Below are 16,351 nucleotides of genomic sequence, written 5' to 3'. Positions count from 1 at the left end.
TCACATGAATACAAAACAGAATGACTTTCTATTACTGTCATGTCACAATGCTAACATGATGTATGAATCCATTTCTAGATCCAAAACGGACCCCATCACAGGAGTGGTGAAGAACACAAAGTACCACCAACTGTAGTAAGTGTTTTCCCTCTAAACAAGACTGATAAGTTGGTTTCCAGGCAAACGCAATGTGGAATCTGGCTCATTTATATTTGTATATTCAAGGCAACGCATCATATCGTTGTACAGCGGAACCTCTGAAGTCAAACGTCCCAAAAGTTACCGTTCAACGAAGGTTTTCTTGAAGAGTTTTCTTTTAGAAATACATCAAAAACGTGAAGCAGAAATTGGAGTGAAAATGTGATGATAAACATAGAACCATGCATGGAATTTGCCGCGACATAGGAAAGAATCTGGCTGACTGCTCAATTCAATAGCAGCAGTGCGGCCACAGCGCTAGCCATCAATAAGGATGTCTCATTTTCATTTTACAATAGTCTGACCCAGTTTCACGGAATGAGTTGTGTTAAACTTTAGGGCTTCCACTGTTGTGCTATTTTCAAGTTTCACTATGGCAAACACTCATGAAGATTGGAGCGGATAGTGGTTCCAAATATATCGTCAATCGAGCTGATACCATGTGGTTGATACGTGACCCGAAAAGAAAGTGATCCCGTGGCTGCTAATGAGAGCTGTCAGGTGATCGCAGGCCGCGTAATTAATAAAATCTCCAGGCGCTGTGGCCGAAATGAATTTAATTATTGAAGTTCTGCTTGAAGGCACACACTCCTTTGAGAAATCTTGAGGAAATTCAGTCCCAAATCAGTACAACAAGACACTCATCAGACATAGCATTAGATACACCTGTGTTGTCCATTTGGGTTCATCACAATTTCTCATAATATTGCAATCTCATCTAGCCAAATTTGCCATCTCGTCATGATGCATTGGTGTTGTGCACCACAGCAGGCGCCAACAGTTGAATAGTTCTTTGTCTTTATATGTACCTTGTGATTGACCGGTGACCAGTGACCAGTCCAGGGTCTACTTTGGCCCTTATGTCAGCTAGAATAGACTATTAGCTCCCCACAACCCAGAACAGGATAAAAACAATGGAAATCTTCTCATGAGATTATACAAATCTATTGAATAATACTAATGTTTCTGTACAAAAGCTATTGCAAGTTATAATCTTCATTCTATTTTACAGTGATGCATATTATGTAGAGTTGTGCCTGTTTTTTGTTTTCTTCACATATTTGGTTATTTTTTTATTACCGTATTTTCCAGACTATAAATCACAGTTTTTTTTCATAGTTTGGCTGGTGGTGCGATTTATACTCTAGAGTGATTTATGGGTGAAATTATTCACACATTATTATATCATTTCACATTTTTTATTTTTACATTAAACCACAAAAGCCCGCTGTAGACCTGTATTGATAAAACCACGATGAGTCTGACATAAGCGATGTAGAAGAGGAAGTCCTGCATCTTCTACCTCTGTAGTTGGTGGAGTTGCTTTAAAATGACACAGAGGATGAAGATTCCATTGGATTTAGTGATTTAGAGTGGCATTGATGGTTTGGTGAACTTGTTAGCATGTTCTTTATGCTATAGTTCTCTGAATAACTCTTAAAATGTTACTTGAACATACCAGGCACGTTCTCAGTTCGTTGTTTATGCGTAATGTAACGTTAGCATATCGTACACTTATTCAGCGTGTTGTTTTCTATTTTATTTTTATTTTAAATTGCTTTTCATGATGGCATGTGTGTTCTTGGTGTTGGATTTTATCAAATAGATTTCCCCCCAAAATGCGACTTATATTCCATTGCAACTTATATGTTTTTTTTTCCTTCTAAATTATGCATTTTTTCGTTGGTGCGATTTATAATCCGGAGCAACGTATAATCCGAAAAATATGGTACTTTTATTTTAAGATAAGATAAGAAAACCTTTATTTGACGCACAATGGAGAAATTCCCAATTTACAGCAGCAAAATTATGAAAGGGAGAAAGTAGAAGACAAAAAGTATATCAATAAATCTAAATATAAAATATAAAATTTTATTGAATATGCAACCATATTCATTCATATGTTCATAGTTGTGTTTTTCTAAAAGTACCAGTACTCATCAATGTCTTAATGATTATGTCACTGAATGCATGTGTGTGCTCGCAGTGACCTATTGGGCCTTGTCACCTATTTGGACTGGGTGATGATCATTGTGACCATCTGCTCATGCATCTCAATGATGTTTGAGTCACCCTTCACCAGAGTCATGCAAGTGCCCACCCTGCAGGTAAGCAAAGCATTAAGTGTCCCTCATACAGCATCTCTCAACAACAACCAACCAATAATATGTCACATCCCGTCCTCTGTTACAGATTGGCGAGTACGTTTTTGTCATCTTCATGAGCATCGAGCTGAACCTGAAGATCATGGCAGACGGTCTGTTCTTCACACCCACAGCGGTCATCAGGGATTTTGGAGGTGTGATGGACATCTTCATCTACCTTGTAAGGAAACTTATCAGCATAGTGTTATCCGTGTATGCTTGGATGGATAACATTGAGTGCCTTTCTCTGCTGTCTTTCTCCAACTGCAGGTGAGTCTCATTTTTCTGTGCTGGCTGCCACATGATGTCCCTCCCGAGTCTGGCGCTCAGCTTCTGATGATGCTGCGCTGCCTGCGACCACTCAGGATCTTTAAACTGGTGCCTCAGATGAGGAAGGTGGTGCGGGAAGTCCTCAAAGGCTTCAAGGAGATTTTCCTGGTGAGAGAATGGAGCAAGTGTATTCTGATTGTAATTTCCCCATTGCGGGACAAATAAAGGATATCTTAAATCTTAAGTTTCCACCTATATCTTTATATTTTAAAAGTTTTTCTATATGTAGGTAGGTCGTTTATTTGACAACAAATAAAACCACAAGATTAACTGTTCAAAAGGGTGTTAGCAGACCCTAAAAAAGCATTTATTGTGGATTTTAATGACAACTTAATCTTTAAATCTGCTTTTCAAAGGTTGCATCAAGCTTGTTAATAACTAAAATGATAGCTTTAATGACAATTTTTTTGCTGAGTAGTTAAAGTAAATTCAGGCAGTTCATGTTCATTCGTATTGTTACCTGCAAGCCACAACCACTGTAAAAAAAATTACCCATGCTTATGTTAATTGAAATATCCAAACTATGAACCCAAAACATATTTAACCCATTTACTGCCACTGCCATTGTATACTCGTAGTATACAGTCCTTATCATATAATTTTAAATTTAGTTATCCTGATGATTCTTCCATGCAATTATGAAGTAATCAAACCACCCACCCCAAGAGTGTTTCTCACACAGTCAGTGTGGTTGTCAACGCATCTTTGCAAATAAAACTTATTGTAGGTTCTCTCAAGGTATTGTAAAGTAACACGTTGTCACGACTAGCAAAGATTTTCATAGAAATTAATTTGTCCAAAATCTGGGGGTAAAAAAAAAAAAGAAAAAAGATCCAGCCATGTTACAGAGAGTGCATCTTTGGTGGCCACGATCACGCCAAAGTCCCGCTGCTGGAACCAAGGACTGTTATGTTGTTACCTTGCAGCTGAGCACTGCGGTAGATTGCTCTCATGATTCATTTTGCCTGCAAACGTATTGTTCAGGTGTACCTAATATAACTGGTGAAGCTTCAAGTTTACTCGAAGCTCGTCCAAAATGTTTTTTGTTGACAGAATATTATATATTCTGAAATGTATGTATTAAATTTGACTGAGTGATTTTTTTTTTTTCTGTTCTGCAGGTTTCTATTCTACTCCTCACGCTAATGCTGGTGTTCGCCAGCTTCGGTGTTCAACTGTTTGCTGGAAAACTGGCCAAATGCAACGACCCCCATGTTCTCAAACAGGTATGGCGAGAGACATGCTAATCCCATGCCCACCTTCACCTTCTGCAAGGAGGTGGAAGCTAAACAAGAATACCACGATTTTCACACACTTTCAATAGGATAACCGTATTTATCCTATTGGTCACAGGACGAGTGTCATGGTATATTCAGGATTAATGTCAGCGTTTCCAAAAACCTCAACCTGAAACTGAAACCTGGAGAAAAGAAGCCAGGATTCTGGGTTCCGAGAGTCTGGTTAGATTGCCCGCTGTTTTTGCTAATTAACATGCTGTATTTGTGTACAATTTGTAATTAATGTATTTTTATAATTCTGCCGTGTTCTAGGGCCAATCCCCGCAACTTTAATTTTGACAATGTCGGAAATGCAATGTTGGCGCTGTTTGAGGTGCTGTCGCTGAAAGGATGGGTGGAAGTCAGAGATGTCATCATTCACCGTGTTGGACCGGTATAGAATGCTCTCCATATTATATATTTTGACTTCTTTTTACATTGTGGAAATAGCTTATTCATTGTCGTCTTCTATGTGGGCAGATCCACGGCATCTACATCCACGTCTTTGTGTTCCTGGGGTGCATGATTGGACTCACTCTGTTTGTTGGCGTTGTCATTGCCAACTTCAACGAGAACAAAGTAAGTCACTTTGATCAGTGCCGTTTTAGGTCAAGCAGTATTAGAACTGAATTGGGAAATACAACTATTCTCATTATTTTACACACAAGCTACAACATGAACTTTTCCTCAAAACATTATGACTTTTAAATGAAATTTGTAACTTTGTGACAGTTTTCTTTACAATTAACTTTATTCTATTATTATATGGACTTTCCCACCAAAATTATGATTTTGTTTTACTAGCTTTCTTGAATATACCTTTATTCCTATCTCATATAATATGAAGTTTTTCAAATCTAATATTAGAACTGTATCATCATTACAAGTTCTTGCGCAGCAAAATTATAACTTTGTTGGAATATTAAGGCTATTGAAAATATTGAAATATTGCTTTATTTCCTCTTTTTAAATGCAATAAAAATGGTTACTTGCTTGCAACTTTAAAATTTTATTTTGCAATAAGTTTTTTTTTTCTTGTAATTTAGTTTTTTTTGGGGGGGTAGGGGGGTGTTAACCACGGCCTGAATTCTGATCCCTAATTACTGAGTGATTTTTAGACTCGTGTGACAAGTCTCGATCACCCGTTTAGCTTTTGCACTTGTTTTTCTTCTCCTTCCAGGGCACTGCTTTGCTGACTGTGGATCAAAGGCGATGGGAGGATTTGAAAAGTCGCCTCAAAATAGCCCAGCCTCTCCACCTACCTCCTCGCCCAGGTACACATATTCACATTTATTAAACATTTATACCTATCACACAATAAATTACTTTGGGGCAAGTTCCATCTTATGAAACACACAATGTACCACTCATTGTCTGGGTGTATCTCATACACCGTGGGGAAATCCAAGCAGTGCAGATCATAAACAATTGCTTTTTTAGATTTAAACTTACTCAAAGTGGGGTTGGGTGGAGGTGAATGCTGAAGTTGTGTCAAGGCAAGCTAACCTAATCTGAGGGCATGCTTCACCACTGCAACCAAATAAGGATGAACAGTCTTTGGCATACTGTCAAAGCTATGAATGGCTCAAAAACGGACTCGTGATCACCTCTGCTGCCTTTTACTATCACTTCAACAATTCTAAATGTACATTTAACAATGGCTCAATTAAAGTGTGTTTAAATTCTCTTATTGAATGGAAACTAGAAAGCCTCTCAAACACACACCACACTGAGTCAACCTGCTTTTCATCCCCATCCAAAGGCCCATTTGCGCCACTCATTCACTCACAATAGTACACACACTCCTGCTGGCATACCATCACTGCACTGAGCTTGCCCCATGCTCAGATGGCCGTAATTGAAGTGGTTGTAAATTAGCCCACATTGATCGAGCACATTTTAAAACGAAAGCTGTGGTGAATGATGATAGCATAGTTTTGTTTTGTTTTGTTTTTTTCAATCAATCATAAAAAAGTGTAACCCCTGAAATGTGCTGGAGAATGAAACGTCCTGGCCTGCATAGCAAGTTGCTAATCAGTGTGCCTCCTGACTGGAATTCAAAGAGCCCATAATAAGTGACTTTGCATTTAATGCTGCGTAATGTGTGTTTTTCAAACGTTTATAATATCTCACACATACCATTGAGAAAGTAAATGAAAGATATTGAGCAATGTTTTGGAAACAGGTCAGAATAAAAGTACAAGTACAAATAAATGGTTCATACAAAAAAAAAAAAAAGCAATCAATCCCTGAAGCAGTCCTTTACTGCTATCTAGAGGACACAATGGATACTGTACATCCATGTTGCTGAATTAATACCAGTGGCTCTTTAAACGTGCCATCATTCCACCTGTAATCACTGTCAATTAAAATAAAAATGATGGGATGTTTCATCACCATCAAAGTTTCAAATAAATGTAATATTCCGAACAGAGAATGGGGGTTTCCGGGCCAAGATGTATGACATCACACAACATCCTTTCTTCAAACGTGGCATTGCTGTGCTGGTGTTAGCTCAGTCAGTGCTGCTCTCAGTCAAGGTAGACGCAATATTGCAAAGACCACCTTATTGTACTACTAACCAATAACTAACATGATCCTTCCATTATTTTAGTGGGATGTAGACGACCAAGTAACATTTCCTCTCGCCACCATGTCGGTGGTCTTCACTTTTATATTTGTACTGGAGGTGAGCCTGCTTCGTTGCATCTATTTCAAATTAGGGTTTATTTTTAAGGTAATAGTCATTCGTAGTCACGTTCTTTGTTGTTTCCTAGGTAACCATGAAGCTGATAGCCATGTCTCCAGCCGGTTACTGGCAGAGTCGACGGAATCGTTACGACCTGCTGGTGACTTCGTTGGGCGTCATTTGGATTGTGCTTCACTTTGCCCTCCTGGTTAGAACCACCGATTTTATGTTATGAAGCCACGGTTATATGCATTTCAGAAAGCTAACGCATGGCTATTTTCCATTTAGAATGCATATACCTACATGATGGGCACTTGTGTGATTGTCTTCAGATTCTTTACAATATGTGGGAAGCACGTAAGTGTTATTAAACTTTTTTATTTAATTTTATTTTAATTGGAAATAAAATTTCCAGGAGAACTCAGTCAATTTGTGTGAGAATCCTCACATTGTTCATGTCGGAATAAAATATAAATATACTAGCTGGTTCGCCGCCCTCCTGGCGGCTCATCAGCTAGTTCCTGCGGAAGGCTGGTAAGGTGGTGGTTCTCCGCCCTCCGGGCGGCTCATCAGCTAGTTCCTGCGGAAGGCTGGTAAGGTGGGCCTTCGGCCCACAAAAGTGTTGTTGCTTGGTTCAACTTTTTGTTCATCTTCATTGCTTATCTCGAAAATAAAGAGATGTTTAGCTCTACTAAATAACTAACAATTTCATTGCAATGCTTGTGGGTAGACAACATTTTTTCGCTAAGATGCCCGCGCGATCGTAGTGAGCCACTGCCTGAGCGGCGCAGTGGCGGCGCGCAGCGGCGCGGTGAAGTAGGTACGTTTTGAAAAGGGACAGACGGAAGGACAGACCGCGTGCGGGACGACGCGCAATATATATATAGATATATATATCTATCTATACATATATATATATATTTTTTTAAAGGGCTGAATTAAAAAAATAATACAAAAAAAAACAGCACATCTCTATCAAACCCGATCACATTGTGAATGCATGATAGAAAATGTAATGCTAAAGCAAGTTTCATCAAGATTTGATGTAGATTGCGGATTGTGCAGCAAAATATTCTTACATTAAAAATAAATGTTTAGCATGTTAATAACTATAAAATCCAGTGAGTAACATGCATATATGTATAATATGCCACTCAAAATCACCCTTAAAAAAGATGTTCTTCACCCAATGTACTGCCTAACAATTCACGACCGTAATCTATTATTGTGACTGAATGTCTCCAGGTGACACTGAAGATGCTGTTGTTGACGGTGGTTGTCAGCATGTACAAGAGCTTCTTCATCATCGTGGGGATGTTCCTCCTTCTCCTCTGCTATGCCTTTGCTGGCGTTGTTCTCTTCGGCACTGTTAAGTATGGAGAGAACATCAACCGGTAAGGTTTGATTGGAACAACACAGCAGAGGAAGTCGTGTTGTTCTGAGTCTTGGTCTGTCTCGCCATCACCTTGCAGACACGCCAACTTCTCCACGGCAGGCCAAGCGATCACCGTTCTCTTTCGCATTGTCACCGGGGAAGACTGGAATAAAATCATGCACGACTGCATGGTAAGCAAGTAAAAAGAGAGGCGCTGAAATTGACCATTTGACACTGATATCTGCATTGGTTATAATTCTACAAATTAACCTGTTTTTATATAAATTACACAGTCACAGCTGCACAAATATGATCTATTACAAAGTTATTTTTTATATGATCGTAATATAATAGTGTACCAAGTATATTTCAGTTAATTCCAAACAAACAAAAGAAATTTGGTGAAATCCAACACAATGTCAGGAATCGAGATTGACTGAACAAATGGGTGGCGTAACAGCCGAGAAGACACAAGACAAAATTTACTGGCGCGCTAACTGTTCCCATAGTGTACGATCAAATATTACTGCACACTGAGCTTGTAAGGCCACATTCACACTGCAGGTCAATTCTAACTTTCATTTAGCTCACGTGTGACAGCCACCAAAATTCTTATTGAAGCAGTTGTAAACAGTACAGTTAAGTTGTACTGTTGTTTTTTTTTTTTCCAATTTCAACACATGCCAGTTTCGTATGAGCATCTACAGTTGGTTAGGACATGAATACATATATTCGATGTGACTGCACTGACGGATGCTCATGTTGCGCTTATCTGACCTATAGAGTATCAAAAACCAAATATGTGCTGCACTGGTGAAGGAGGGGTACACTGCTCACAATTATCTTGGCTGAAACTTTATTTTGGGCGATATGTCATTTCGAAAATACATTGCTTTACTTTAAATCTAGTTTTGGGTTGTTCTCATCTCAAATGCCTTCAGAGCTGAATGCGTATGTGTTTTTTCCTTCAGGTGCAGGCTCCATTCTGCACTCCGGATAAGCACCGCTATTGGGAGACTGACTGCGGCAACTATGCCGGCGCCCTCATCTACTTCTGCTCCTTCTATGTCATCATAGCCTACATCATGCTCAACCTTCTTGTTGGTCAGTGCGTGTGTCTGTTTTGTACCATCATGCCTCGCAAATCTATTCCTTGGCACTGGTTGACCTCCTTATTATTTCAAAACACATTTTCCCATCCATATTCAATTCATTTATTGCAGGCTCAATCTGTCACAAACCGATAAAATGTGTACTAAACAGGCAGGCATTACATTTACCGGTAAATGACATTTTATAAATTGTCATCAAAGTGTGAAAACTAGCTTGTTGTTTCAGTAGTAAAATCAAAATAAGGTACAGGTAATGCTCCTCACTGGACACAGAAGAGAGATGGAACAAAAAGGCATTTGCAGAGTGACACTGCAACCTAGTAGCATGCAATCAATAAAGCAGTTTTTTTTTGTTTTGCTTTGTTTTGGTTTTGAGTTCTGTGTTTCATGTCAAAGAAGAAACAAAAGCCTTAAGATTATAGAATTTGTGTAATATCTATTGATTTACATATCTGCTTTATTTAGTATATTTGTATAAGTTGATCAATAGAATTTATTTTGTTCATTGATTGTGAGACAGCTTGTCAATACGTTTTGAAACGGTGCTGTATGAAGACATTTATTATTAATAGTCATCCATCTATCCATTTTCTAATCCTCATGGTGTCTCTGGTGTGCTGGGGAAACTCCCAGAAGTCTTCGGGCAATAGGTGCGGTACACCCTGGACCATGGCACGCATCGAAAAACAACCATTCGCGCTCACAATCGCATCGAGGGACAATTTTTCATTAACCTACCGCGCATGTTTTTGGAATGTGGGAGGAAACTGGAGTACCCGGAGAAAACCCACGCAAGCACGGGGAGAACATGCAAACTCCACAAAGGAAGGCCATAGCCTAGATCGAATCGATATGAAACGCACAGCTTGAATTCCGGTGGTTTGATGAGCTGTGTTTATCGATCTGCTCCCTCTGGCTCATAAAGAAGACACAGATGGTACTGGCAGTTATTGCACCACAAGAGTGGTGGATGTGCTCTGCTACTTTCGCAAAGGAGCAATCATAATGCGGATAAAAAAGAAATGGAAGTAATGACAAGGCTGAATAAACAGTCAGTGCAGTAATTGAATCTTACAAAGGTTCTAAAGTGGAATACTGTATTTCTATCCTTGCGATGCAGCTATCATTGTGGAGAACTTCTCTCTGTTCTACTCTACTGAGGAGGACCAGCTGCTGAGCTACAATGACCTGAGACACTTTCAGATCATCTGGAACATGGTCGACGACAAGCGGGAGGTGAGCAATTACATAGCTTGAGGACTGGACACTGAAGAATACATGTTGCGTTAGTCAGCCTATGCTTGGCTATATAAAAGCAGCCGGTATTCTCCGAAAATGTGAAATAAGCATTTTATTGCGCGTCTGGGGGAATATTTTTCTCCATTCTCCTGCAGGGCGTGATCTCAACATCCAGGGTGAAGTTCCTGCTGCGTCTGCTTAGGGGCAGATTGGAGGTGGACCTGGACAAAGACAAGTTGCTCTTCAAGCACATGTGCTACGAGATGGAGCGACTACACAGTGGAGGAGACGTCACCTTCCACGATGTGCTTAGGTGACTGTGACAATACACATGTACAAACACTTGTACAAGAACCCTTAGGTTGAAAAAGAATATGAATTTTAAAAAATACCTTTCGTAATGGCTAGTTATTGTAGTTTTTTCTAATTCATTCAATATTTGTTCATACTATTACATATACTAAACTATATGTTTTGAGAATTATTTCTTCACTAATTGGCTGAGACAAATCGCATGCCTTATACTGAGGTGTTCCTTGTCCCTACATCAGGGGTGTCCAAACTTTTTGCCAAGGGGGCCAGATTTTATGTGGTACAATGTCGGGGGGGCCGACCTTGGCTGACATTCTTTACATTGAACAACAATATTGTTCAACAAATTTTAGTAAGCCAGTCTGTTTCACATTTCCATTTGTATTTTAATTTCAACAATCTTAAGAATTTCTTTTGGTTCATTTGAAACCGGTATATCACATGCAACTGCTTATTCACTTGACTTTTTCTTAAACAGAAGTCTCCTGGGTGCAAATTGATTGATTTGAAACGTAAAATGTATCACCATGACTTTTCAATAGTCACAAAACCTTTGACTCGAATAACGGGGAAATGAACAAGCAATACACATATCCACAACTGCAAGGATCATTTGAAATATGACATATCAGTCAATATAAACACGGAGTGATGTCTTGTTAACTCGTGAGTGATGCCCTCTAGTGTCTAAATGCTATTTAGTGAATTTAGTGAATGCTATTACTCATTTAGCCACTAGAGGGAAGCAGTACTCTATGAAACATCACTCACCAGTCTACGAGACCTCAGTCAATGCAACACGTGTTCCATTGCGCCCAACCGGCGGGCCAGACGGCACTGATTTTATGACAGGGGCCGAGGGCCGGATGAAATTCGACCGCGGGCCGGATTTGGCCCCCGGGCCGGACTTTGGACATGCTGCCCTACATTATAGGGCTACATCATAAGAAACTTTACTTGTGTGATAAATACAAATGTACATTTAACATCCAAAATAGTTAGTCACAAATGTTAAGACAATATGTACACACACTTTGGCCAAGTTAATTTTACATTCATTCAATCATTATTTTAGATTCCATACATGCATATCCACTGCTCCACATCAGTTGGTGTCAAACACCAAGCAGCACCTAAAAAAAGGATCAAGTATCATTTTCACCAGCACAAAAACACAGTCGTGCAGTAGGTGTTCAAAAATAAGGCGGAGGATTTATTTCCTGAAAAGTATTTCATGTGATTACAAGCCGCTTTAACATTATGCACAGTTTGATCATTAACACTGTGCTTCAATGTAGGGGGAAAAAACATAGCCTATTTAAATTATGATTCAAATAATCGTATTTTACTTTAAATATGACAGAGCTGTATTTAAAAAATAAACTGTACTCGATTACAAAAGAAAAAAAGGTTAAGTCACTGTAACATTAACCACAATTTGAATTGATTGGGCTCAATTTGAATTGATTGGTGAGAGCACTTGACTGCAGAGCTTCGATGTGAAATCTCAGCCAGCCGAACTATTTCTGGTTATCGTGTTTTTAGCATTCTGTTAGATTTGTTTGTCACTCCATACTCTTTAAGGAAAATAAACAGACATTGAGTATGTTGAAAATAAATCAACCAAAACTAGTAATGTATATTTTTATCTAAATATGAACAGCAACAAAAATAACAGGAACATCTTTCTTTCTATGCAATGTTGCTTTTGAATTAATTACGGATAAGCCTGTTTGAAAAGTGTATTTTGTGTGTCTTTGTGTCTACCGTTGCCCATGTTGGCAGCATGCTGTCCTACCGCTCTGTGGACATTCGCAAGTCTCTCCAGCTGGAGGAGCTGTTGGCCAGGGAACAGCTGGAGTACACCATTGAAGAGGAGGTCGCCAAGCAGACCATCCGCATGTGGCTCAAGAAGTGCCTCAAACGCATCCGTGCGGTGAGTTCCCCCCAACGCGGCAGCCGGCGCCGCCACCTCGGCACGTACGCATGTATGACAGTTTGTCCCGGCTCTGTTTGCAGAAGCAGCAGCAGTCATGTAGCATCATCCACAGCTTGAGAGAGAGCCAGCAGCAGGAGCTGAGTCGTTTCCTCAACCCCCCGAGCATCGAGACCACGGTGCCGAGCGAAGACCACAACGCCAACAATCCAGACAACCCCTCGCAGCCTGAGGTAAAAGCCTGCTCGCGGGCATCCCGGCTTGACACGTCACACCGTCATCTGCAGGTAACCACTGAACAAAGGATCTGCCCTTGTTGTTTAGATGAGTGGCCTCCAGCAGCTGCTCAGTCCCACGTTGTCCGACAGAGGAGGCTACAGGCAGGACTCCTCCGATCTGGGCAAGCCACAGAGGAAGCTGGGACAGTGGCGGCTGCCTGCAGGTGCGTGTGCCCCAATTTGTCTCCGCAGAACACCGGCTCTTAGTGAGACATTGAAAATACAATTTATCCTGGCATGTCAGTTCTGAAATACAATAAAAGAGTGCCGTACAATACATGTTTTGGCTCAATCTGCCAGAGAGAGATTGATATGCAACAAAAACATCATTTTACGTTATTTATACTGGTCAGTGTTTGAATTTTCATTACAACGCTCAAATTTTGACAACATGATCACAGAGTATACATTAATTCAGTAATGGCCCTATGATTCTGCTTTGTGTTTTAAAATGCAGAACAAAGCTTACATTCTTTTGATGTCATTTTCTATTTCTATGTTTTATAAATTATTCCATCTGCACAAGATGTCACCCACGTACAAACACAGAAAGGTAATAATGTGAAAGAATGAAAAAGCTATCCTGTAGTAAAACCTCAGGAGATACTGTATATTACACTGATTAAGTATAACATGCAATATTGTAAACACTGATTCAGTTAAAATTCTGTTTAATTTATTCTCAATACTCAGAGCTGTGCAAAATAGGCATTGACAAAAATACTGAACAAAAGAAAGACTGAAAAAAATTTAAAATGTCTCCAATAAACTTGGTGTGAGCCAATACAAAAATGTATCCATCCATTTTCTAAAGTGCCTCATTTGGAGTAACGATATCCCACCCGGTGCCTCATCTATCAAACGTACATAAATGTGCGTAACACAAAGTACGATCATTCCCACGCTAAGTATGGAAGTTTTCAATTCAGACTCTGACAAGGCATACACGCAAAACCTTGTGGTAGAGCAGTGAACTACACTAAAGCCTCTTTTCCATTGTCTCGGTTTTACCCCAGAACAGCGTGTATGGTCGCTCTTCTCTTACAATTTTTCGAGGCAATGTGGTTACAGCGGAACTGTTCCTCAAAACCTCTTTGTCCTGGTTCTATAACACAGGCCGATTGTTTCGTTTTTTTCATTGTTTTTCTTTGTTTGTTTGTTGGTTTTTAACTTTGTCCCAATCATGTAAAGCTTATCTGCCATAATTAATAATTGGAATGAATACTTCAGTGCTATGTTAATTACCAGTACGCTATCTTACAACATGCGCTAGATTTTTTTTTTTAAACAAAAATGTGCACGTGAACTCAAACGTGCACGTGAACTACTGTCCAATCATCATCAGTCAAAAACTTAAATATCAAAGACTTATTTTTATGTTGCATATACAACAATACCAGGATACCTGATGGGAAAGAGTATGTTATTGTGGTCATTTTTTTTTTTTTGAAGTGCAACTGCATAAATGTGAGAGGTGCTTCTCATGTTTTCCCCACTCTGACATACTCCACCTATAATACTAAAACTATACCTATTTAAAGATGACCTCTCTACGAGTGTCCAACAAATGGTTATTACCTTCATTAATGGAGCATTTAAATTGGGTCTGATTAGATTGTGTCTCTAAAGTTATCGCCCATGTGTATTTTCCATTGTGTGTGTGTGTGTGTGTGTGCGTGTGCGTGCATGTGCACGCACATGTGTCAGGTCGCACCAGTGTCAAGTCCATTGTATGTAAGATGAACCCTGTCAACGACGAGGCCTCATCGGGGTCAGAGGTGAAGAAGTGGTGGACCCGTCAGCTAACAGTGGAGAGCGATGAGAGCGGCGACGACCTCATTGACATTTAGGTGCATCCCGACGCTCTGTGTATTATTTTTTTATGTTATTATTTTTTATCGGTCGACCCCTCACTGGATCAATGGAGATAATATTTTGAATCTTGAGAGTATTTTGGTCAAACGGTGGCGTCAAGCTGATGCCTCTGGGAAACGTATTTCCTGTCCTTTGCGAGTGTTCCTTTGTAGGCACATCTGGCAAGTGTGAGCGGCGAGGACATGCCGGATCAATGAAGGGAAAGCTGCTCTTGTTTGTGTATTCAGCTGCAAGGTTCTTTTCATGTCCCTTCTACTTTATTTATCACATGCATATGGATTTTCTTATGGTCTCTACACTTCTGAGCATTTTTGTTCAAGTACGAGCAAGTGTGTCACACTGAACATCATTGTCATGTCTCAGTGTATTTCCATAGTAGCTATTGATTGTTCACAGAGGTCGACTCCATGCGACACGCGTGCAGCAGTTTCCAGCAACAGTGCGTATACCTCCAAATCCTTTTGTGATTCCTTTTCTTCACTTTTGATGCGTTCTTTTATGCGATTTGATTTGGATTAGAATGTGCATTGCTCCCACTGCATTAGTGTGTATGCAAATATAAACTATATTATGAGGATTCTGAGATTTACTCCCTTTTTTTTAAACACACTGCTGTTATTCAGAAGTGTTTACTGAAGAAACGAATAGATTTTTGAATGTAATAAAATCTCTGTACAAATCTATCTTCTTATTAAACGCTTTCTCTGCATAAACATGAATGAGAAGAAGTGTCCTTTTTGTATATATTCACATGACTTAATGAATTTGTTACCTCCTCAAGCTCAGCTGCATGAGGGATCTTTTACGCATCATGGACCGCCGACACCTGCAGGACACAAGCAGTGCGAGTTGGTGAAAGTCAGCATTCTGCTGAGTAGTGGCCGCCTTTGCGAGTGATCAGAACTTTGATAAGGTGATATTTGTCTTTTCATTCTGTTGTCATGATAATTTAGTTGGATTTCATATGGGGGAAAAATACACTCTAAATAACCCCAAATTACTACTTGAACAAATAACCCCAATGGAACAAAAATTAACCAGTGTAATTTGGGCAGTTCAAATAAGCTAATGTTCATTCAGATATATCAAAATGTTTACTTCAAAGGGCATTTGAACTCAGTTGCTAAGCAAAACAGCAGCACCTTCTGAAGCGTCTAAATCCTTGCCCAGATGACGTCTTCTATGTTGCGTAAATATGACCTCTTTAATTAGCATTTCAGGAGACTTTCACATGCAATCGCGCAATGTTTTACTCCTGCAAAGCTCTTCCCATACAGAATGACCTGTGAGTCTTTCTGACATCCATTGTATTCAATATACCGACATCATACCTTGGTTAACGGAAATATATCCATCCAATTACAATACGGTCGAACTGGGACCATTATTAAATGCAAGGAATGAAGCGTTGACGGGGCCTGAATCCAGATGCACACAAAAATGATCATTTACCTTCTCAGATGAGCCAGATGATGATAAGCAGGCCAAATTATTTGAAATATTTTTTTTTCATTGGGTGGCCTGGTGATCCAGTGTTTAGCACATCGACCTCACAGTGCAGAGGGACCGGGTTCAATTCCAGCTCT

The 16,351-nt window shown here is 39.7% G+C and overlaps 1 protein-coding gene across 2 annotated transcripts in view; it reads left to right on the top strand.

Moving 5' to 3' along the window:
- Positions 1 to 15,493, top strand: part of nalcn (sodium leak channel, non-selective) — a 66,861-nt gene extending 51,368 nt beyond the window's left edge. For both annotated transcript variants that reach the window (XM_052082459.1, XM_052082458.1), the window contains 22 exons: positions 79 to 135; positions 2,186 to 2,306; positions 2,392 to 2,523; positions 2,613 to 2,780; positions 3,794 to 3,898; positions 4,026 to 4,132; positions 4,223 to 4,343; positions 4,430 to 4,528; positions 5,130 to 5,223; positions 6,383 to 6,489; positions 6,564 to 6,638; positions 6,727 to 6,846; positions 6,927 to 6,995; positions 7,884 to 8,032; positions 8,111 to 8,204; positions 8,985 to 9,117; positions 10,246 to 10,361; positions 10,520 to 10,677; positions 12,462 to 12,612; positions 12,696 to 12,845; positions 12,937 to 13,054; positions 14,598 to 15,493. In XM_052082459.1, coding sequence (XP_051938419.1) covers positions 79 to 135; positions 2,186 to 2,306; positions 2,392 to 2,523; positions 2,613 to 2,780; positions 3,794 to 3,898; positions 4,026 to 4,132; positions 4,223 to 4,343; positions 4,430 to 4,528; positions 5,130 to 5,223; positions 6,383 to 6,489; positions 6,564 to 6,638; positions 6,727 to 6,846; positions 6,927 to 6,995; positions 7,884 to 8,032; positions 8,111 to 8,204; positions 8,985 to 9,117; positions 10,246 to 10,361; positions 10,520 to 10,677; positions 12,462 to 12,612; positions 12,696 to 12,845; positions 12,937 to 13,054; positions 14,598 to 14,740 — 2,587 coding nt within the window. In that variant the 3' untranslated portion in view covers positions 14,741 to 15,493. The remainder of the gene's footprint in view (positions 1 to 78; positions 136 to 2,185; positions 2,307 to 2,391; positions 2,524 to 2,612; positions 2,781 to 3,793; positions 3,899 to 4,025; positions 4,133 to 4,222; positions 4,344 to 4,429; positions 4,529 to 5,129; positions 5,224 to 6,382; positions 6,490 to 6,563; positions 6,639 to 6,726; positions 6,847 to 6,926; positions 6,996 to 7,883; positions 8,033 to 8,110; positions 8,205 to 8,984; positions 9,118 to 10,245; positions 10,362 to 10,519; positions 10,678 to 12,461; positions 12,613 to 12,695; positions 12,846 to 12,936; positions 13,055 to 14,597) is intronic.
- The last annotated feature ends 858 nt before the right edge of the window (positions 15,494 to 16,351 follow it).

This window comes from Hippocampus zosterae, chromosome 12 (assembly GCF_025434085.1).
Source record: "Hippocampus zosterae strain Florida chromosome 12, ASM2543408v3, whole genome shotgun sequence".
Classification (NCBI taxonomy): Eukaryota; Metazoa; Chordata; class Actinopteri; order Syngnathiformes; family Syngnathidae; genus Hippocampus; species Hippocampus zosterae.
Note: the sequence above shows the minus strand (reverse complement) of the source record. Positions and strands in the feature narration are given on the sequence as shown.